General features: G+C 47.7%; 1 protein-coding gene across 10 annotated transcripts in view; it reads right to left on the bottom strand.

The window, feature by feature from the left end:
- The window catches only part of SFI1 (SFI1 centrin binding protein), a 65148-nt gene that overhangs the window by 9232 nt on the left and 31815 nt on the right, over nucleotides 1-24101 (bottom strand). For 9 of the 10 annotated variants that reach the window (XM_045514591.2, XM_045514508.2, XM_074356792.1 and 6 more), the window contains 12 exons: nucleotides 18388-18544; nucleotides 17052-17213; nucleotides 15256-15326; nucleotides 14143-14235; nucleotides 12347-12444; nucleotides 11180-11246; nucleotides 7940-8070; nucleotides 2695-2776; nucleotides 2195-2373; nucleotides 1367-1442; nucleotides 804-899; nucleotides 336-412 (listed from right to left, as the gene is read on the bottom strand). In XM_045514591.2, coding sequence (XP_045370547.1) covers nucleotides 336-412; nucleotides 804-899; nucleotides 1367-1442; nucleotides 2195-2373; nucleotides 2695-2776; nucleotides 7940-8070; nucleotides 11180-11246; nucleotides 12347-12444; nucleotides 14143-14235; nucleotides 15256-15326; nucleotides 17052-17213; nucleotides 18388-18544 — 1289 coding nt within the window. The remainder of the gene's footprint in view (nucleotides 1-335; nucleotides 413-803; nucleotides 900-1366; nucleotides 1443-2194; nucleotides 2374-2694; nucleotides 2777-7939; nucleotides 8071-11179; nucleotides 11247-12346; nucleotides 12445-14142; nucleotides 14236-15255; nucleotides 15327-17051; nucleotides 17214-18387; nucleotides 18545-24101) is intronic. The other variant, XM_010948606.3, reaches the window with a different exon arrangement.

Below are 24101 nucleotides of genomic sequence, written 5' to 3'. Positions count from 1 at the left end.
AGAGCCAGGAACAAAGGGGAGGCTCCTGCCTGGGAGCTGAGAGGAGGTGACCTGGTGCCTCGAGAAGCCAAATCCTGTAGGTCTGCACTGGGCAGGGCAAGGCGCTCAGGGAAGCAAGACAAGTGGGAGACGTCGCAGCTGCTTCCCCAAGGCCCTGCTCCGCACACAGCATGGGTTCAAGACGCAGGAGGGGACCCAGGGAACAGCGCTCGCAGTGGAAAATCCAAAGCCAGCACAAGGCAGCCGGGCCCATCCTCCTGGCCCTTATCAGGGCCCCCATCCACCTGGGTCTGCAGCCTGCCCGCCCCAGGCTGGCCCGGGGCCCGGACACTCACCGCAGCACTCGCCTCTCGTGCTGGCTCTCCCTGGCTGCTGCCTCTTGCAGGATGCTCCGCACGTGGCTCTGATAAATCTGTAGATGACCAGGAGGACTAGAGGCCACCCTGGGACGCCTCGCTCCCCATTCTCAGGCACCCTCAGAGGTGCGTCCTCAGCAGGGCTGCAGTGCCCGGGACACTGGGCACAGAGGGCGGGGGGGCCAGAAGCCCACCCAACAACAGGGAGAGGACTGGCTAAGCCCTCACCTGCCAAGTCCAATCCCCTGGACAAGGCTGGTACCCCAGCAAGGATGGGAGAACTCAGCTCTGCGGGCGTTAAGACCCACAGGCCAGGGTACTGGCTCTGTCTGAGCCTTATGGAATCACTGTTTTGGGAGGCGCAGGAGGAACTAGGAAGGGAAACAAAGCCTCTGGAATCCCCTCCCTGCGAGGTACGGAGACGTGGAGGAATGCAGTATCTCCTACCCCCCAGGTCTGTAGCGCCCTGGACAGCAAGGTGTGCCGGTGGTGAAGGCCGGCTCGCATCAGCTTCTGCCGCTCGGCGCCACGCAGGGCCAGGCACTGCGGACAGAGGAGACAGCTGGCCACCGAGGGCTGGGTCGAGAGGCTCAGCTGTGCCTCCATTTACACTCAGTTTCAGGGGAGCTTGGGGAAGATGCTTAACCCCTGAGCCCCAAGGTCCTCATTTACAGACAAGGCCTCTGAGGATTCAATGGTTAAGTGCCCACTTGTGGGCAAACTAAGCAGCATCAGCTCAGCATTTATTCACCCCGAGGGGGAGGCCTTTGAACCGTGAGATCAGGAACTCAGGGAAGAACAGCCCAGAAACTAACAGAACAAGGAACTGTGACCCTATCACCTCACAAAACCAGGTCGGCACTGCGCCTGCAGCCCGGTCTCCTCCCCACACTCGGAGGCAGGTGGTTCTGAGGGACCTGGGAGAAGCCCGTGTGTCCGCCCTGAGCCACCCCGCCCTCAGTTCCACCTGCCGCAGCCCCGTGTGGGGGGCGCCCGTGCCAAGGCCTCACCTCCTTCCACCTGCTCCAGGCCCCACGCAGGAGCTGTGCTGACTGGAACTGCGCAGCCTGCGCTCTGCCCATCCTCCTGTGGGGAGACAGTCTGTACTCCACGCCCAGCCAGATCCTTCAAGGGCACTCTTCAGAGGCCCTCCTTACAGACCCTGGCCCCTGCCTAGTGGTTCTTAACTTTGGAAGGCAATCAAGACTCTTTCAGAAGGAACTGGGCTCTCTGCCCAGAAAAGTGCACATATAATCACATTTTGAGGACAGCTTCACAGGGCTTTGTATTCACGCGCACGTAACTGAGGAGGATGTTACAAGTGGCCAGAGTCTGAGCGGTGGGAGATCCTCAGAGCCCAGAGGAGACCTAGAAAGGCACCAAGGCAGGACAACACCTGCAGGGGACATGTGGGCACCTGCCCTGACCCCTAACCACACGGTGTGGTAGAAACTCCCATACCTGCCCCAGCACCACCACTGGTCCTGGCGGATCAGCTATCCCAGCACAGGCCCGTCAGTCTCTTTCATGGCCATGGCTGCCTCTAGTGGGCCCCAACAAGTGAGCAGGACTGGCTGATGGACAGACCTCAGACACACAGGGTCTCTGATCAGCTGAGCTCCTGATACCCCGGCAAGGATGGGAGAACTCAGCTCTGTGGGTGTAAGACCTACGGGCCCAGTTTTGCTTAGACTGTTTCAGGTTGGATTTCCGGGACCTAAGACCGGGTCTAGGCTTCAACGACCCCCCAGACAGATACTCAGAGCCAATAGCCCTGCTGCTCCCGCCAAAGCTGCCCTGAACCTGGAATGTCTTCCAAGGCCCACGCAGCCACTCACTCTGTTCTGAGCCCTCGGGCGCGCTCCCTCCAGACACTGAAGGCCTTCCTCAGCCGCCCCAGCCGGTGGTGGGCACAGGCTACTGCCTGCTGCTGCAGCTCCAGGCAACATGCTGCCGCTTGCTGGTGCCATGTGGACCAGGACCTCCGCAGAAGCTGCCGCTCCAGGTGGAGGATGGCCTGCAGCAGGGAGAGATCAGAATGCATCAAATAGGATGGTGTACAGAAGCCAGGAAGGGTCTGCAGGCCACAAATGATGACCACGGCAGAAGAAATGGATGTTGAGGAGCTGCCCAGGCCCCACAGCCAACTATAAACTTCACTGACAAAGAAAACGGACACCCTGGACCCTGCCCCTGCCTCGTGAGTCCTGGACACAGGCAAGACGCCCTTCAGTTTGGGCCTGGGTGCGGGCAGCATGCTGAGGAGGGGAGGCAGTGAGTGTGAAGGCTTTAAGCAGGTCCTGCCGGTCCCAGCACCTCCTTGAGGAGAGCCTCTTACCAATCTCTCTGCCAAGCGGTGTTCTTGATGCTGAAACATCTTCTGACGCCAAAGAACAAACACTTGCTTCTCTAAACTCTCCCTAAAAGAACACAAACAAGTAACAGTAAAGCACTTAAAATCATTGGGTTTTCTCTCTTATATGGCACCATTATGAGCCAAATAAGCCCAGGGGAGGAAGGCAGACAATAACCAAAAATCCCACAAATGACCTACCACTTTCCAAGTTATTTCTGGCCTCACCCTCCCAGGATGCAAAAGACTGACTTTGAGACCCTGGTTCAACAGCCCCACAGTGAACTGCCAACAGTTTTCAACAATCACAGTGAAAGTCTTTCCTGTCCACACTGCGCAGCCAGGCTCCTGCTACAAATCCCTGGGGGAAGTGGTTAAAAACAGGTATCAGACCCCTAAGGCTGAGCTAAGCCCCAGGAAAGCGTATTTTAAACCAGTGTTCCAGGTGAGGTGGACAGAGAGACAGGTCTGTCCCCTCTGCCCAGGCCTGCCTACTCACTGTGATGACATGATGTCAAAACCCACAAAAGCAGCACTGGGACAACTGGCCAACAGCCAGCAGGGGCTGAGCCTTGGCAAAGCCACCAGGACCGATGCTGGGGGTGCAGAGAGGTGGCTCTCCTGACGTTTAACCCATCAGACACACCACGTTAGACGAAGAGCTCCACTTCCAGCCATGACACAGCCGCTGGTCCTGGTCCTGCCCCCAGCCAGGTATTACAAAACGGGATGAGATATGAGGCAACTGTTTCCAGACACTGGACCAGATGTGACCTTTGAGAGATGTGATCTTTGAGAGATGAGAAATACGGAAGGTGAGCCCCTTGGCCACCCAGGCTTTCGCCTGTGGGCACTTTCTGGACACCAGGGGCAGGGGGAAGGAGTCCAAGCTGAGCACGACAGTCTCCCTGAGCTGAGGCAGAGACTGGGGTTCGAGACCACAGGGGACTGTGTGGACATGTGTCGCCTGCCTAAGCCTGGGCAGGCAGTGACCGTACCCCGCCCCTGGCACGCTGATGGACACCTGGTGCACTCCACCGAAGAGGCTGCTCAGGCAGACTCCACAAGCCCCAGCAGAGTGGCTGCTTCAGGACTAAGAGCTGAATGGAGGTATGAGGGGTGGGGCAGGGCTGGGAGATGGCGTTCTGGCCTAGTCTGAGTGAAGGGACCTCACAACTCAGTAAGGCCTTAGGAATAAAAGCTGTGACCTAACACTGAAGAGAAAATCAAAAAGACCCACACAAAGAAAGAATAAACCCACACTGGCCAGGATCAACAGGAATCACCAGAACAGGAACCACCACCTGCTACAAAATGCAACATACAGCATCGAAGGAAAAAGGTGTGAACAGAAATAATGAACCAAATTTAAAAACAGCTATTATATATGTTTGAGTACTTTAATGAAAACATAAACAAAATTAGTTACCAGACAGGGAATGGCGGCAGAGAAACAAACTACAAAAAGAAAACCTAAATGGTTTGGTGGTTCCTCAGAAAGTTAAATACAGAATTACCATATTGGCCTTACATACATAAGACCACTTACTTTGCTCTCAATAAAGAAAGAAATACTGTTGGAAAGTAAAAAAGCAAGCTGCATACTGGAAGAAAATATTTTCAATCCGTATATCTAACAAAAAACTTGTATCCAGAATATATTAAAAAAAATTCTGCAAATCAGTAATAATTTTTAAAAGGCATATAACTTAATTTTTTAAAAAGCTAGGAACAAGACTTGAACAGACACTTCACAAAAGATATACAAATAAATGGTCAATAGGCACACGATAAAGGCCGAGAGAGTCAAAATCTGTCTGGTATTCAAAGAATGAAAATCAGCTCAGACTGAAATGAGTTGACACAGCTCTACCATTAATCAGGTCAGGAGGACAGACACAGATAAAGCCAAATGCGAGAAAACACTGCTTCTCCCAAGGTCGAGCAGCAGCTGTGAGATGCCACAAGGAGCCCCCTCTTCTTTGAGTGGCTACTGCTTCATTGCCAGAGACGCCCACACAAGCTTTCCTCCTCTCACTCACTCCTGAGGATGCTCATGACCGCTCTTCCCCAGTGAGTCCCCACTCTCATCCCTCCTAGTCTTGCCTCAGAAACAGTAATCAACACAAAACTGATCCCCATTTCTCCAGATCCTCCTCAGAAGCCTTCAGTGGGAACCCAAAGGTTACAAATGCCCTTCCCTCGGGTAGAGCAGCATTCCAGAGTTCCTCCGAAACTCCCTCCTTCCTGGTAGCCAATCTGACTTGGTCAGACTAAACAGGCTTTTGTTCCTAGCTGATTGGGCTTAAAGAAATGCTGAATATCACTAGTCATCAGAAAAATGAGACAGCACTCCACACCTACCAAAATGGCTCGGTCAAAAACACTGACAAAAACAAATGTTGGTGAGGACGTGGAGCAACCAGAATTCTGAGTTGCTGGTGGGAGCAAAAAATGATGTAACCACCTATGAGAGTACGCATATCCTCCCCCTCTGGTCCAGAAGTCTACCCAGGTGTCTACCCAACAGAAATGAAGACATATTCCACCAAAACCAACTTTCACAGCAGATTTAAGCATAATGGTCTCAAACTGGAAACAACTCCTATGTGAAAATGGATCAAAATACTGTTAGATTCCTACAATAGCACACTACTCAGGAAAAAAACAGAACAACACAAAAAACAGCTACAGATACATGCAACAACCTGACTCAATCTCAAAAAATATCCTCTGAAGTTGAAAGGATGCAGACACAATAAAGCACGTACTCCGTGATCCCACAGTATAAAGTTCAAAAATACGCAAAATTAACCTAGTATGGTAGAAATTACAACAGTGGCTACTTACAGGGGGTAGGAATTGACTGGAGGAGGGCATGAGGGAAATTTCTGGGGGGATGGAATTGTTCCATATCTTGACCGGGGTGTTGATTATCCAGGGATGTGATTTGTAAAATCTCATCAAACTGTTTACTTAACACCCATACCTTTCATTGTCTGTAAATTTTAGCTCAATTAGGGAAAAAAAAAAAGGCAACCAGTCTTGTCTCATTAATAGTATAGTAGTTCACTGGTGGGTTAATAAACTTACCATTTTTAGTTATAATTCATGAGATTTCACCATAAATTCTGCGTTCCTAAAATATTTTTTAAAAATACACTAAGAAATCATAGGAAAATAGAACAAACATTTATTTGGAACTTTGATTTGTTAAACTCCAAACCAAACCTATGGATATTAATTTACTGTAAGTCACAAATCAGGGTCAGGAGGACAGTTAACACTCTGTGCTGGGTACTCTGCTTGAATTTCACATGGATTATCCCACTTAGTATTCATGACGACCCTGTCAGGTAAGGGCTGTTATCAAATCATCTCCCTCTCACATCTGAGGAAACTGGGGCTCAGAGCGACTGAGTGACTTGCCTGGGGTCAGAGCCAGCAAGCGGTGGGGCAAGGGTCTGAACTCAGTTGGGCCTGTCAGTTTCTAAGCCAGGTTCTCAGTCACTCCACCTTCTCATGAAGCAGGAAGGCAGGAACATGAAAAATGAAGTTTTCTAAAAAGATCCAACTAAACCCAAACAGGGTAACCTCTAGGTCAGGGCTTCGCCAGCCTTCAAGCCTGTGCTCTTCTCTGCTTCTGATTCACCCTGAGTCCTTCCGTCTGGAGGGATGGCTCTAAGATCACCCATGCCTGTCCCCCCAACCACAGCCCTTTTAGGAGCTCCTCTTGGCTACTTTGAAGGCACTCTCAATTTCTGGCCCCCACAAAATGCCAAAATACGAAAAAGCAACAGCACCAAGCAAGACTTCAATTGTAAAGGAAACAAAGGGGCGTGTATGAGTGTTTTAGGTAGCGAAGCCATTTTTCGCATGAATCTTACACCAGACCTCAACACAGGAACTAAGGAAAGGCAGAGCCGCTCTCTGCAGGAGAAGCAGAGCCAAGTGCTAGCCCCATGTCCACCTCTTGTCCTTGTGGCTGCCCCCTAAACGCATCTCCTTGGACTCTGCTAAGGAGTCCCGAGTTCTGGCCGATTCCCTCAAACCAGCATTCAGCACCCTCCCAAGTCAAGATCACTGCAGCTTCTCCCAGTGCATGTCCCCTATCCCTTGTTTCTCTGTCTTAATTAGACATACACTGCCCACAGACAGGGCCGTCTCCAAAACTGCCACTTTCCCAGTGCCATGCTCCTGCTCAGACACTAGGGCCTTATCTACCTGTAGGATCAGGCAGCCCCTAGTCTGGTCCCGCTCATGCCACCCATTCCCACCACCACCCTCGGCCCCTCCAGCTCAGAGCAAGCCTCTCCAGGACTAGCTCTGAGCTCTGGAGGACCCTGTGGCTGACGTAACAGGACACACGGATCTAAGCTGCTGAACTGTTCCTCATTTGTTTCTTGTCTATCAGTCTGACCTCCTCACAAAGATTTAAAGTTCCTACCAAGTCATCAAAAAGATCTTCCTCTTGATTCAGTAGAAAGTATTTGGACTTTGGAATCAGGGAGACCTCAGCGTAAACCCTGGCTCTGCGGCTTCCTGGCTGTTACGTGGGTGGGTTGTTTATCATTTTGATCCTACTCTTGCAGGACTGCTGTGGGGAGGAAATGGATTAGCGAAGATGATGGTGTCAAGGCGAAAGAGCTTCTGTAGTTTCCTCTCCCCAGTCACACCACACCCACCACAGCGGGAGACAGGGAGACCCACAGCCAGTCATCAACGATTCCTTCACTGAATTCCGCCAGCAGGGAGCAAGGACCTGCTATGGGTAAGTCTACCCTGTAGGAGCTAAAAAGATGGAGCTCTGTTTCTTGTCTGTCCTAATTTTGTTGATGACTATAATTTCAAGACTTCAAAAGGCCAGGTTTAGCAGAATAGGAACCAAGTGTTTCAAGGAAATCATGCTCAAGAAAGCCAGCCAAGTGATGCAAGGTCCAACCACGCTCTGATCCAGAAGGTTAATGGGCAGCTTTACGCAGCTCACTGTGGCGTGTAATGAGGGAAGGGGCATAAAACCCAGGCTGTTCTGAAAGCCCTTGCTGCAAAGATGGACCGAAGTTTTCCCAGGGGGAACGCTGGCTGTCTCTTCCTGCTAGATGAGATCAATGAGCCCACATTATTGAACATCCAGGAAGAACCAGGGCCTAGGGGACTGGCAGGCTGAAGAGTAAAGCAAACGGCTGTGTGGGCGGCGGAGTTAGACCCAAGAGGCCTGACGCGGGCGAACCTGTGGAAGCGCACCGCTCTCGCACTGAGGGCGCTCTCCTGCTGGTGCCGCCGCCAGAGTCTTCTCCAGGCCTGGAAGGCTGCCGGCAGGGCTCTCTGCTGGAAGTGACCATCTGCTCTCGCCTGCAACACCTAAAGTAAAACAATGACTGACCTTTATTTGTACTTCATATTAAAAAAAGGAAAAAGACCTTTCAGGGTCACACTTTCAAGGGAGAGTTGCTTTCTACGTAAAAATTTTTTAAATAAAAATCATTATTTTTAATCTTTGCCAACATGATAGGTAAAAATGAAACATGATAGATGAAAATTTTCCCCTTTAATTAAAAATGAGTTAAGCATCTCTTCATATATTTATGTATGTGTGCCTGGATATATACTTATCTAAATTTTTTTCCCTACAGCCTAAGTGTTCATACCAGTTGCCCACTTTACTATTTGACTGTCAGCACTTAACTCAATGACATACATGGGCTTTCTGAACCTTAAACGTATTAGTCCTCTGTCATGTGTTCTCAGTATTGCCCTTACTCTGTAATGTATCTTTTGATTTTATGTTTATTTGTAATACAGAGGCTTTAAATTGTTATGTAACTACAAAAGGCTACTACTATTTCACTGATACATCAGTAGGAAGCCAGACAATGACCTAAGAATCTGTATGCCTCCACGATCCAAAATTTGAGGGGAAAGCATACCAATGTGTGGCAGTTTTTACAACAAGGCTCCATGTTCTCTGATCTTCCTTCCTTTGAATCCGGGTGGACAGTGCCTACTCTGACCAACAGAATATGGTGAAAGGGACACTAAGTGACCTGGGAGGCTGGGTCATGAGGGGCCACACAGCTTCTCTCCTGCTCACTGGACACTCACGTACGGAGCCCTGGGCTGCAACACAGGAAGTCTGACCTCGCAGAGGCTGCCATGCTGTCAGGAAGTCCAAACCTCTCAGAGAGGTCGTACACAGGAGCTCTGGTTAACAGTCCCAGTGGATCCCTGTCTTCCCCGAGTCATTCCAGCCCAGGAACCAGACACATGAGTGAAGAAACTTGTAGAAGATTCCAACCCCCTGCCATCAGAATTTTCCCAGCTGAGGCCCCAGGAATCATGGAGCAGATACCAGCCACCCTTGCTATGTCCTGTCTCAATTTTTGACCCTTAGAGTCCTTAAGATAATGAAACAGTGGTTGCTTTATGCCACTGAGTTTGGGGTGATATTTTTACAGAGCAATAGAAAACTAAACAGTGTGCCTCTGCATGTGTTTATGAACACACAGACACACAACACTCCTACCCACATGGAGGGAAAAAAATACCAGGTTTACTCACCAAATGGACATTTTTTTCCTTCTTTATGTCTCCCTACACTTCCCACATTTTCTGTGTCTACATGTTGCTGACGGGCATTTTCAAATGTAAACAAGAGCAGGAGCAAAAGTATAATGAACCCCCACAAGCTTAACACCCAGCTTCGACAATTAGCAAACATTCTTTTCATTCTTTATATATTACTTTTGTAAATAGAAAGAACTCACAGTAAATAATACTTTTATTTTTTCCTAAAATAGGAAGAACTGATGTGCTCCTTGGATATCTAAACCAAGAGACGACAGTCAGACGGTTAGCTCCAGGTTTTTTAAAAAACAACAGCAACTAAGCAGGGCTCCAACTATTTTTCAGACCTTCTGCTGGGCGGGCTGTGCCAGAGCCACAGGGGAGATAAGAGCTCTGACCCTTGACCTTTGCCAGTGCTGGGCCCCAGGGTCCAGGAGCTCTTTCTCCAGAAAGGAACTAAAAGAGACCCTTTGCTTCTTTTCCACCTTGAATAAACACAACCTTTCAACTCTGGCACTCACATTCTTTTCCTAAGAGGGCTCTTTCTTTACATTCTGTTCACTTGCATTAAATGAGCTTAAGAGACCAACTGGCAGTGTCCTTTCATGAACAGCCACATAGTCCAAAGGTTAGAGAATGCACCACTTCTAAGCATTCTCTAGGTGTGGGAGGCAAAGGTGATACAAAAACAAGCCATGCCCTGGGTTTGTCCCCTTCATCCACCAAGAAGTGAGGTGATTCTTGAGGCAATCACCAACAGCTCACTATTCACTCACTCACACTAGTCAGCACCTACGCTTTGCCCACAGTTCAGAGGCAGGACAGCCTGGCAGGGAGGGAGGCTGGCAAACACCACCCTGAGAAAGCTGCCCGTGAGGCAGGGCCGGGGGAAGAGAGGTAACACCTGAGCTGAGAGGGCAGCGGGAACAGAAGCAAAGGCACCGGGGACACAGGAGCAGAGGACCTCGGGGAAGCACTGCAGCTTGACTGGCCAGCCTGCAGCTGGGAAGGGGCGGCGACAGTGGTAACACAAATGGACAGTACCAGCTCCCAAAGGAGTCTGGATGTCACCTCAAACTGCAATGAACCAGCTAAACTCTTTAGATCCACGTGTTGGCAGCAGATTGGGGGGGTTGGAGAGGGCAGCCCAAAAATAAGTGGGAGGAGTCTGGTGTGTGCCCTCCCTGTTTCACTGCAGGGACAGCCAAGCAGAGGCAGGCTTAGCACCACTTCCCACTGCATGGCCCATGCAGACATCATCAATCAAGCACACAACCCCCCAAGCCTGAACGTGGAGTCCTCGCTTCAGCACTCCAGACAGCTACCCCTCATGAGAGCCACCCAGGGGCTAAACTCCACGCCCTGCAGGAGCAGGAATTCTGTCTGCTTTGTATCATTGCTGTATCCTCAGTGCTCAGCACTGTGTCTGAGGCATAGCAGTGGCTCAGTAAGTCTTTCTTAAATGGAACTGAACCAGTCTTTCTCAACCTGCCCTCACCTCCACCCACCGCTGTGGGTACCTGGGTCTCACACCGTTCAGCACTAGGAGAGGGTGCTGAGGCTCTGCACCTTTCCCAGCATCTCCTGAAGGTCCCCCTGGGTGGTAGGATGGCTGAGAAATACCATCAGTGACTTGGGTAAAGATGTGAACGGAACGGCTGACAAGCTCAGCACTTGCAGAGAGAAGAGCTTGCACTTTCAAAGCAGATGAAGAGATGGGAGTTATGCAGACTTTCTGCCATTGCTGGAGGGGCCTGGGGCAGATACTTCTGAGCTTTTCACAACACCCTCTCTTCCAACCAGACCACCGGACCTCTTGGCACAGGCCTTTTCCAAGAATCTTTCCAAAGCTAATGGGTCTAAGACTGTAAGCCAGCAGAGCTCCCTGCTCTGAAGAACTCCGTACCTGCTGTGTCCGCCTCTTCTGAGTATACTGTAACCACAATTTGATACACTTGCGTAGCAATGATATTCTGAAATGAAACACACAACACTGAGGTAACTGCCTGTCCCACTTCTAGGTTTCAGGTTTTTATAAAGTTCTGATTTTAAGGCAGGTAAATCTGGGTGTGGGTACACTTGGAGCATTAAAGACGCCCCACGGGTTTCATTCTAGGAGAGGGAAATAAGAACCTGATTTCTGACATGAAATCTGCCAACCCGATTTTGAACTGTGGCTACTAGCCCCCAAAATCTGACAACTTTCTTGTAAACTTAATGAGACCACAAGCACAGTGTTCCTGGAACTCAGGTAATATGAATGGAATCCTGCAAATATCCTGAATTTTCTGATTTTATGGCCAAACTCTGGGGCCTGTTTAGGACCACCTGGGTCTGTGACATGCTTTCACACAGTGATACTGACAGTGAGAATCACATTCAGCTTTGTAAACCAGGATTCAGAGTAATGGTATACCCCGACAATTCCAAATTCATTCAAATACTGCAATTCTCACTGACTCATTAAAAAGTGCTCCAAAATTGGACCTGTAACTATGCAACTTAGGTTAATTATACTATGGGGGGAGGGCATATTGAACATTTCCTGAAGCAAGAAAAAGCAGATAGTGTGGTTCCTCCTGAACAGTAAGACTAAGGGGTCAGAGGGAGGGGTCTAAGCAGCCCTTATTTTTCACTTTCTACTTCTTTCCTATACATTCTGAGTTCTTCCTGTGGACATGTGGTGCTTTTATTTAAATGATAACTCTAAAAAATTGAAGACTCTCTCTACACCCTCCAAGGCCAAGCCACAAATATTGACATGCCTGGGCCATCCCTGTAACAGTATCAATGCATAAATCCCAAGATGTGAACATCACTAAAGCCTGAAAACTGCGGCAGTGAGCTGGCAGGCCCCTACTTCAAGCTGTGGTGGCTGAGAACCAGCAGAACACCCTCATTCCACCACCCACCTCATCAACCAAAAGGAAAACGCAAGCTCAGGAACCACTGGTTTACAGCAGGGCCTTTCTGAACCTGCCACAGTAACGCATGCCGAAGGGTGAGTGGTGACTGCTGGAGACCACTGCGTCAGCCACAGTGGGTCCCAGGGGGCCTGGAGGGCCAGTCCCACCTGCAGTGGTCTGAGGCAGCATGCAGGAAGGGGAGCTGCTTCCTGTCCTCCCTCTGCTCAACCCGAGACTGCCAGAGGTTCCAGAACCTGTGCAGGAGCTGAAGCAAAACAGGGAGGAAACAGACATTTATTAAGGAGAAAGGTAAAATGACTTCTCCTAACCCGCAAGTTAGCAAATCCTTAACTCCGGACAACTGCAAGCTCCCCCAAGGCAGGACTCACCTCAGTCTGGAGCACCCAACATATAACAGCTTACGAAACAATTATGGCTAAGCTAGCTATGTAGAACTATTCTGAGTCAATATAAATGGCAAAAAGCTGGGTCTTTCCAAATCTATGGAAATCAGAAGTGAAAAAGGCACTGTGAATCTGGGCCTCACGGAAGACAAGGCCGCTTCAGAAATCAGAGCTGATCTTACCACGTGTTACTGCCTACGAAGCAGTCTTGCCAAGAGGTTTAACTTCAGCCTAATCAAGCCCTTAGATCTAACTTCTAGTTTACAAAAGCTACACAGTAACAAGGAAAATAAAGTGACATTAAAAGGAAACAGAAAAATGGAGAAAATGGAGAAAATGGATGACTGTACAGAATAACTTGTCTTCCTTTTCAAAAAGTCAATGTTATTTTAGAAAACAGGGTACATTAATGCTAAGTGAAATCAGCCAGTCACAAAAAGTAAATACCGTAAATAGGAGGCACCTAGAACAGTCAAGTTCAGAGACAAAAAGGAGAACGGTGGTTGCCAGGGGCTGGGGGAGGAGGAGGAGAACAGCAGTTATTGTCTAATGTGCAGCGTTTCAGTTTTGCAAGATTTAAAAAGTTCTGGAGATGGATGGTGGGGATGGTTGCACAATAATGTGAATGTACTTAATGCCACTACACTGTACACTTAAAATGATTAACATGGTACATTTTGTTATGTATTTTACCAGAATTAAAAAATAAACAAGTTAAAGAAAAGAAGTGAGCGGGAGAGGGGACCGTTACTGATCAAGAGTCTAAAAAGACATAACCAAATATAGTGAGTAATCAATCCTTAACTGAATCCTGATTTGAAAAAAAAACAGCTATAAAGACATTTTGGGGGCAACGGTGGAAATCTGAATATGGGCCGAGTATTGGATAATATTAGTGAATACTGTTCATTTTAGGAATGAGAATGACACTGTGGCTATGAAGGGAAATTTGGGGGCGATAATACACATGCCGAAATGTTTAGGTGTGAAGTGTCACAATGTCTGTAATTTACTTGGAAATAATTCAGGAAAAAAAGAGAAGCAAACGTTAATTACCGATTTTACATTTGCTTTTTCCTTATAATAACTATTAAATTTAGATAGTAAAGCAGATAGATGTTTATTATACTGTTCTTCATATTTTTCTGTACTTTTGAACATCTTCATAGTTAGAACACCCCATCCTCCTACACCCAGAAACACAATCTACAAGTAGAGATAGAATGTTTGTTGCCCTCAGGTAAATCAACCACTGAAGACAATGGTCTCACAGTGCAAACACAACCAGAGGCTCCTGGAATGCAAGTCTTGAAGTATGTCCCCAGTTCAAGGTTGGAATCCACAGTCCCTGACCTCTTATTCAACTATCAATTTTCTTAGCAAACAGATTTAAAAAATGGGATTAAACAAGAGAAAAACAAGGGTTTCTCTATCCTCTGGTGTGAATTACTGAAGAAAATGGACACGAAGGTTTTAGAGTCTAACGGTCTGAATAAACCTCCAAGCACAAAGGTTTAAAAAAAAAAATGAACAAATGGCCATCAGCAGAGGAACCTCACCATGACATCACGCTGCCGATGAGCGAGATTCCTTCTTATTCGTTGGAGATGAGCACAGCTCACATTGTCTCTCAGGGCTCTAAAGCAAAAACGCTGTGAAGAGGAGAGGGACACAAATCAGTGGTGCGTCTGTAACAAGCGCAGTGCCCGAGAAGGTGGCAAGAAGCTCAGCTGTGGCTGCTCACAGCTGCTCCCGTGCCCCTGAGAGTGTTCTCTGCTCCGAGAGCCGACTGGGAGCCGGATACCAGCCAGCCCGCACAGTAGGCACTCAGTAAACAGCTGCGGGACCGCTCCCTCCATCCACAGATACTGCACAGGGGCAAATACTCCCTCACCTCTGACCGCAGGGATCCCTGTGACCCAGACGGGAACACGAGACAAAGGTCAAAACATCAACTCTGCCTCGCAGAAAAGTCAGGAAAGAGATAGACTTTTAGCCTATGGGGTGGGTTTTTTTTGTTTTTTGTTTTTTACCATGTGGGGTCAACGTGTATACTTACACAATTTTAAATGCAGTTTTGCAAGAGCAGAATAGAGGGAAGAGAAGGAATCCTTGATGAGCAGGGGGTGGGGCAGGGGCAGGACATGCTGGCCTGACTCCAGCTCTGTCAAGAATGCCTCACGTGGGACGAAGCAAAGCCCATTCCCCCACAGCCTGGGCTTCAGTTTTCTGAGACAGAAGTGAAGTGATTTGAGGTTTTCATATTGTGCTCTGTGGACCCCCAGAGGCTCCTGAAGTGTCTGAAGGCCATGTGGCGTGTGAGGGTGGGGGAGAGCAGCCAGCAGAATGGGGACTACTCCCCAACCTTGCTTCACCCACAGCACCTCTGCTTTGACTGACTGCGAAGACGAGGCTCCCACCATTAAACAGGGGTCTGCCATGTAAAAAACCCAGGACTAGATCACTTCTAAGGTTCCTCCACAGCTCCAAAGCCCTCTGACCCTACACCATCACCCCTCTGATCCAAGATGAAAATAGGAACGCTGCGGTGAAGAAGGACTCCATGACGGAAGCTGACCAGATGTGCGTGCAGGGCAGGGTGGGGCCCGGGCCCTGGAGTGGACGCCTGGGTCAGGCTGACACAGGGCCTCACAAGGCTGCAGCGCTCTTACCAGCAAGGTGTGCTGTCGGTGCTCTTCTGCCGCCTTTCGCCGGGCAGCGTCCTCTGCACACAGCAGCACATCTGCAGGAGTTAAGGCCGCTCCTCTCAACAAGGTCCTGCCCCCACCCGGGATCCCAGTGACCCACCTGAAGGGCCCTGGCTGCAGGAGATGACGGGCATGCCAGGCGGGCTGGGGTCCACCTCTGTCTGGTCTGATGACCCAGGGAAAGGTGGACTAAGAGGAACCATGTGAGTTACTTGTCAAACAGCTGGTCCTGCCTTTCTCCCCACTTCACGAGAGGCAAAACCAGCGGAGATAAAATGCCACCAATTTCAGTGAACATTTCAACATCTAAGCAGAACCTGGTCTCCTGCGTTCTGTTTTGGTGTCACAATCCAGCCGAACGTTTCAGCTAAAAACCTTGGAGTTATTTTTAAACATTTTCTCCTCCAACTTGCTCCATCTACTTGGTTGCCAAGTCCATCTGCTCTCCTCCCAGGTCTCCCATTCTGTCCCCGCTGGCAGCACTGTGCAGTGTGCTGGACTTGTCCCCACACAGACTGGTCCCCCTGGACGGTAGCCTCCCTCCTACCATCTAGCCTCAACCTTCCTGCAGAACAGATCAGTGCTGCATCGCTCTCTTCTCAAAAATCTGCAGAGGACCCCTGGTGCCACTGGGATTAAGCCCAAATTTCTGACCACTGCACACAAGGGCTCTATGGGCCGGTCCTCAGCCTGCCACCTCCCCACTGCCCTCCATACTCCAGCACTCACTGCGGACCCTGGTTGCCACCCCTGGATATCCCTCCTCGTCCCACCTGTACCAGTGCCACTCCTGCCACCTGGAATGCCCTTCCTGACCTCCCCGCCAGGAGAACATGTCATCTCCCAAGGCTTAAACTCAGCTCAAACACCACCTCCTGGGCTAGATCTCCACAGGACCTAATACAAACCTCCTTACCACACCATATTATAAAGACCAACTTTCACGTCTATTTTCCTTACCAGACGAATGAGCTAGTCTCTAAGTTTCCCTGTATTCCAGAACTTAGGCAGGAGTTTAAAACAAAGCAAGAGTTCAGTGAACAAATGACTATGTGGGTGAATGTGCAGTGGGGTCAAAATCCCACACCTGGGCACAGTGTGGTAGGGACAGTGATTAAGAAGGGGCACTGGAGTCAAAGGCCTAGGTTAAAACATCCTGGCTTGGCCAATACATGCTGTGAGTTTGAAAGTCACTTAGCCTCCAAATCTGTCTCATATGTAAGATGGAGATGGTGACACGTACTCCACAGGGTTGCTATGAGGATTAAGGTGGTTAACACGAGACGCATGTACACAGTAACAGCTCAATGAATGGAAGCTATGATCATAATGACAGGGCCACCAAGGACAGGTGGCTTTCTGAAACGGAAATGAAAAATTTCTGAAGCAGAAATGGCCATGGCGATCTCCACCATCTGCTGGGTAGAGAAAAGCAATGAAATGATAACAAAATCAGGACAGCAGGAATGCCTCTGAGGGGGAGGACACACATGGGTGTAAGCAGTGTTCTATTTTTTGAGTGATGTTCATTTTACTGTTATTCTTTAAACTACAAATGTTTGTTATACACACTTTTTTGTATGAATATTCCCAATTTAAACAAAAAAACAATTTTAAAGACGTCAGCAGAGCAGTCAGTGCTGACTGCCTTAAACTGTCGGGTGACTGTTTTCCGTGACTCTTCTGACTCCTGTGTCTTGCAGGCTGCTGGGCTGCTGCCCTGGCGACGTGGTGGGCAGGGCTGGGTGGTGAAAGGATACAGTGTTTCCAGTGAGTAAGAGCCCTCCGCAGCACCATCCTCCTGGCCAGCCCCTCCACCCGGGCGTGGTGGGCGTGCAGGCTCTCCCTCCGCTCCCAAGCCCACTGCCAATCACAGAAGTGTGTCTGGAGCATGGTGACGTGGTGGAATCGCTCGGCCGTCTCTGCAACAGGGAAAACAACTTAGGTGCTGCCCCCTCAAGCCTGGGTGAGGAGCTGGAAGCATCTTTAAGACAGGCTGAAACCCACTAGCAGCAGGCAGCAGGGACAAGGCTGCTCCCACAAGGAATCTTAGAACAAAAGATTCTTAAACATGGGAGGGTTGTTAGGAATCTCTTAGCTACATCTCTCCTCTCCAAGGAAAGAGAAAAGGGCTACAGCAAAGGACCAAGGCTCCTAGGGTCTGAGTCAATGACACACAACTAGGTCCCTATGCTGGCAAACGCTTTTTTGAGCTTTCAGCCAGGCTGATACAGGCTGCCAGCTCCATCTCCTTTTAATACTAGCTGACAGTCTGATGAGTTTAGGTCCTGGAATTAGAATGCCATAACTGGAGGCACGCTAGTCTGCAGCTCATCATTTAACAGCTTCATGCCTTCACCTTCCAGGTATGGACAACCGGACAGCTGGTCCCCTGTCACTGTTCTCACACAGACACACTCACTCTCCCAAAAGACTGTGCTGGCAGCCCAGGGAGGCTGTGCAGGGAGGCCTAGAGGAAGCCAGAGAGCCCAACCCCGGCGCAGTGCTTGACTCACTCCTGCGTAGGCTCAAGAAACCAAAGTACAAAAAGTACCAACAATCATGACTTATTTATTACTGCTTCTGAACGCTTATGGGGAAATGAAACCATTAGAACAGTGTTCAGAAAACTCAACATCATAAATCACATGTATCTGCATAACTGGGGACAAACAAACAATTCAAATATCTATTAATAGAAGAAAGGCTAAGTAGATTAAGGTATGCCATCCTATAAAATACAATCATTAAAAAAAAAACATTTCTAAAGAACACTTAAAGACACAGGGAATTATTAATTAGATGTGTGAAAAAGCAAGATACAAAACTGCATCATATGAATCATAATAATCACAGTATTTATAGCATAATTAAAGTCCTATTGAATTAAATATATTGAATGAAATACTGAAGAAAACCAGAATGAAATAACTTATATGAGAACTGAGGATGATGTACTTTCTACCTCAATCTCCATTTTCCAAAATTTGTGGCATAAGATGGTTATCTTCTCTTAATAAATCAGCACCACTGGTGGCAGGAAGACTGGGAACTGTGACCCACCCTCTGCCCCTGAGCCCAGACCCTCCTGCTCACCGTTCCGCTGCCTCTTCACTCTGCGCACCTGCAGATACTCAAGCCAGGCCTTCAGGGCTCTCCGCTGTTGCCAGTGCTGGTGGTGTTTCACAGCGGAGACCACCTTCTGTCTCTCCCTCCAGACATGCAGGAGCTGTTCCTGCCACCGTGACCAAGCCTGAAAACCAGAGAAAAGACAACGGTCAAGGGAGGCAGGAAAAGAGACACAGACACACCAGAAAGGCTAAAATTAGAAACAAGGAAGTGGCAATCCCCAGGCAGGATCATATGTAATGGGAATTTGGGGTGAAAGGATCTTTAAGAAGGGCATCCTGCCTCCAGACAGTAAGTTTTTTTCCTGGATTAAGAAGAAGAAGAAAAGAGGAATAATAAAATCAATGAACAGACAAGAAGCGTGGACAATCCAAGGGGGGACAGAATTAACCTGGGAGAGCCGAGGGTCTGCCTTTTCCTCCAAAGTGGGAGGAAGCCGACTGTCAAGAGCCCGTTCTCAGGCACGTTAGTTTGCGGGAAGTAAGTGTACCCACAGAAACTGAAGGTTCCCTGAAGACCGTCCATAAATGCGCGCCCTGGGGAAAGCCTTCGTGCAGCTCAGCGATACGCAGCTCAGCGATATGCATGCCCTGGTCTGACGAGGACTGTCAGATGACTTCATACCCTCTTTTCTTAAACCTGTAACACCTCACCTTTCCTTCCCCTCAGCTGAATACCATTTCCCCTATTTCACCATGAGAATAAAAGCAATCAAAAGACAGTTTTCTCAAGCTCTGCCGTGTCTATTCACCTGCCACAGGCTCTGTCTTCGCTCCTGCCACTCTGGACAAACTGTCCACGTTTCTACCAAAGGTCAGCCCCACTCCCAACTCCTCTCAACACCTCAAGTTCGTCACTGGAAATCCCCCCAACCCCAACCTGCATCATCACTTCTCACTCTCTGCTAGATTTTTTTATATCAGGATTCGAATGTGCTCTTATTTCTCCCATTCTGAAAAAAAAAAACAAAACCCCTTCAGGGATGTGACCATCAAAAGCAATGGGTGACCTCTGACTGGACCCTGGACCTGACATTAAAAGAACAATATACAGTTTGAGTATGATCTGTATTTTACATATTACTGTATCAATATTAAATTTCTTAGACACGACAGTGACACTGCAGTTATACAGGAGGACATCCTTGTTTTTAGGAGATATGAGTTGGAGTATTCAGGGTAAGTTAATGTCTGCAACTTTAAAGCAGCTCAGAAAAACTTAAGAAATATACTGATATACTCGAGGGAAAGCAAATGTGGTAAGATGTTAACCATAGGTTAAGCTAGTGAAGAGTACATAGTTGTCTACCCACCTTTTCTGTGATTTGGTATCTGTCAAAATTAAAAGGCTGGGGGGAAAAGATCACTGTCACAAATACTTCCTGAAGGGGATAAATCAGGGATCCTCAAATGAACAACTCACACCCTTCTCGAGACCACACTCTGCCACCCAGCTAACACCCAAGTGCTTCCCTTTCCTTTCGAAACTCCTCAAAAGAGCTGTCTTACTTTCTACTTTCTCTTCCCCCAAGGAGGCTTTCTTGAACGCTCTCCCTGACAGGCTCACTGAAACTACTCTTATCGAGGGTGAATGACCTCCACGTTGCTCAATCCAAAGGTCACGTCTCAGTCCTCACCTTCCCTGACCTGCCAGAAGCTTCTGACACGGCCTGTCACACCTGCCCTCACCTGGCTTTCAGGATGTCATCTCCCCTTTGTTCCTGCTGCTGGTTCTCACCTCTTCACCTCACAGGCTCGGTCCTGGAGCCTGTCCACCAGCGACAACCACTCCCTCTGTGCTCCCACCCAGTCTCATGGCTTTAAATGCCACCTGCTAGCTGAGGACCCCCGAGTCTACATCTCGGGTCTGGGCCTGACCTCAGGATTCCACACATACACCCAGCTGCCTCCCCGACGCCTCCCAGCGGACGTTCAAGAGGCCTAACCGGGACCTCAGCATGGAGCGCCCCCTAATTCCTTCCCACAAACCTGCCCCTCCCTCCAGATCCCCCACTTCAGTAAATAGCCATTCCATCGTGCCAGTTACTTAGACCAAAACCCCAGGAGTTCTGTTGGACTTTTTCTCTGAAACTTCACAGCTTCCCTATCCATTAGCAAACCCTGTCAGCAACACCTTCAGAACGTACCCAGACTCCAACACCATCTTGCTACCTTCCTGGTCTGAAATCTCTCCTGGAACTCTGTCACCACCTCCAGACTGCTCTCCCTGCTTTTATCCTTGATCTTCTGTGGTCTGTCTTAGCACAACAGCCACAGTAGCCCTTTTCCATTTGTTTTGGTTGTTATGTCACTTCAATATCTTCATTTTATTTGCCAATTTTCCTCCCTTTTTTCTCTTTCATGCCACCAATCTGCTAGAGAAACCAGGTCATTTATCGTATAAACTGTCCCATGTTTTACATTTGGCTGATTGTCTTCTCTAAGTGTCTTTAGCTTGTCCCTCTGAGCCCTGTATTTCCCATGAGCTGAAAGTCAGATTCACGTTAGGCTTGGCTGCAGTCATGTGCAAATTTTAGGCACGAATACATCTGGAGTGCTGCTGGGGACTTCCTGTCACACCACATGGTGGCCAGCTGCCACAGTTCTAGCCACGCCAAGGTTGTTTAGTGGCTTCAGACGGCATCAGTCTGACCCCCTCCTCGTATCTCCCTGTCACCTTTCTACCAGGTGGCTGCTGCCTAGATCCATTTTCTCACCTGGGGCAGCAAAACAGTGATTTTCTAATTCTAACACTCCTGCAGTTATTAACTGGAATTCTACACATAAACCTCCTCTCATGAACCCTCCAGTTTCTCAGAGATCAGTTTGGACAGGAAAGGCAGGATGCATGCTTGATTTTGGCCTTCATTAATTTCCAAAGAATTGAATTAATGCTCTCACAACACAAAATTGTGACCAATGAGCTCTTTTTTTCCCTCATTACAAATGCATCTATTTTTATATATTTGGTACATTTTCAATCCACTGTAGTCATTGTTCTTTTTGATCTTCAAACTGTTCTATCTTAAGGCCTACATGAGTTCCTCGGACACGACCCCAGTAGCCTCTGTTGATTCCCTCACCTTCCGCACACCATCTCCTTGGCACAGGATGCCTACTTCCTGCTCTAGACCTGGAATCAGCCATTTCTCCACAAAGCATCAGTTTCTTTTAGTGGGAAACAGTAGAGACCACAATGTGGGCACTAGGGATGCTAAATGCTTTATTATTGCCACTGCTTCTAAGTCTTTTCAGTAAATAGAGTTGGCAACTCACTTTTCTAGGTTAAAAAAAATCATGAGTCCATACTGATATTTACACTTCCATTTTCAGATTACGTGACTTTTACTTAATTTCTCTGATTACTTAATTACTTTTAATTTCTTTTAATTTCTGTAATCTTTCCTTTTACACTGAAAATCGTGCTTCCTAGTGATGCTGTCACAGTTATTTGCTTTACCTTACAATGTAGCAATAATAGTTTCAACAATTCAAATCTGCTACCAACAAGACTACTGAACACAATGTCAGATTTCTTAGTAGTTCTCTGTGTCCTTAGAATACATCCCACTAGGGATGAACAATCAAAATACTGCATTTTAAATTTACTTGAAGTAACTCTTTTCTGTGGAGTCACTGCTACAAACCTGGTATGAGTTTCTCAGTGTGCTTTAAAATCCTAGGGATTGGCTTTTTCCTTTTTATTTTTTAATTATATACAATATTTAACATGGTTCCAAAGTTAAAACTATGTAACACAGTAAATTCACAGAAGTACTTTCTTCCTACACTGTTACTCCTTTCCCCATAGGTAATCACTTTCCGTTGGTTTTTGTTCCATTTTTCCATTGTTTCTTCTTGAAACTATAAACACACACTCATCTCTCTCTCCCCTTCTTCCTCAAAAGGCAGCACACAACGAACCAGAGGGATCCTGTTAAGAGGGAGGTGTGACCATACCACTCCTCCATCAAAGCCAGTACCTTTCTCTCTTCCCCAGAGTAAGAGCCAAAGCCTTTACCAGCACAGCCCGCGAAGCCTTGCTACATGGGCCCCCTCGCCACCTCATGGCCTAATCCTTCCTACCCTCCCATGCTCATCAGCACAGCACGAGCTCCATCAGGTTCATGCAGTGGGAGACTCAGTATCACCAACGTGGCAGTTTTCTCCAATCTAACATAAAAAGTCAGTGTATTACAATAAAAATCCTAGTAGGCTTTGTTGTGGAACTTGACAAGCTGATCCTAAAATTAATAAGATAAAGGAAGCCAAGACAATTTTTAAAAAGAACAAGAAGGTCTCTCTCCATATATGAAGCCATACAGTAAGATCAAGGAGTAGTGATATACAGTGAGCATTTACAGAGGAGTTCCATACTCCAAGCACTGCTCTAAGCATATTATTAACACATATCATCACACTTAATCCTTACCAATCCTATGAGGCAGGTACCATTATTATCTACTTACAGATAAGAAACCTTAGGTACAGGGAGATTAAGTAACTCATTCAAAGGCACAAAGTGAATAGTAGGTGACGGAGGCAGAATTTCCACCTGGGCAGTCTGACTAGAGAATCTTTGCTCTTTCTTAATGATTTAATGAAGCAGATGCTTCATTAAATCATAACTATATCAGCATGGTATTGGCTCAGAGACAGACACACAGACCAATGGAATGAAGAGCCCAGAATGGACCCATGAGCAAATGGGACCTTGCTCTATAATGAAGGTGGACTAATAATCAGTAGAGAAAGGACAAAGGGGGAAAGAAAAAAGGATAAAGGATAAACTAATCAGTAAATACTGCTGCGGCAATTAATTACCCATGAGGAAAGTGATAAATGAAGACCCTGTTTCACACAACTTATAAAAATTAAACCCAAAATGGATTAAAGACCAAATCACAAGATAAAAGATTAAATTAGGTTACACTGAAATAACACTTGTATAAAAAAAAAAAAAGCATGATAAAGCAAAAAAACAAGCTGTGGGGGGAGGTCACAGCTCAGCGACAGAGAGTGTGCTTAGCATATACAGGGCCTGGGTTCAATCCCCAGTGCCTGCATTTAAAAAACAAAAGCAGAAACAAGCTACAGACTGGAAGAAAGTACTTGCAACGTACAAAACAGTCAAGAGGTCAGTAAGCAGAATCTACAGCAATATCCACAAAACAGTAAGAAAAAGCCAAATAACTCAACAGAAAAAAAGGAGTGAGGGATGTACACAAGCTCAAACACAGAAACCCAAATAGCAAACAAGCATCTGAAAAGATGCTGGGCTTCACTAGGAATCAGTGAGATGTAAACTAAAGCAACAATAAACACCACTTCACACCTATTGAGTTGGTGACAATGACCCAGTCTGGCCATGCAAAGTGCTGATGAGGCCGAAAGAAAGAGAACTGAAATTTTAGCAGGTAAACCCGCACAGCACTGGAGAGCAACGGGGCTTTGTGGGGTAAGGATGAAGAGATGAACACCCACAGCCCCAGCAGCCTCACTTCCAGGAACCAGAGGAAAGTCTCAGACTCTTGCACAAGAATCTGTGTTCTAGAACACTCTCTGCAACACTGTTTTTGTACTTGCAAAAAAAGTCATCAGAAGGAATCAACAGTTCAGCAGCAGTGAGCAGATAAACGGAGCCTTATTCGTACAAGGGCATATTATACAGTGAACAGATCT

The sequence above is a fragment of the Camelus bactrianus genome, chromosome 32 (assembly GCF_048773025.1).
Source record: "Camelus bactrianus isolate YW-2024 breed Bactrian camel chromosome 32, ASM4877302v1, whole genome shotgun sequence".
Taxonomy (NCBI): domain Eukaryota; kingdom Metazoa; phylum Chordata; class Mammalia; order Artiodactyla; family Camelidae; genus Camelus; species Camelus bactrianus.
Note: the sequence above shows the minus strand (reverse complement) of the source record. Positions and strands in the feature narration are given on the sequence as shown.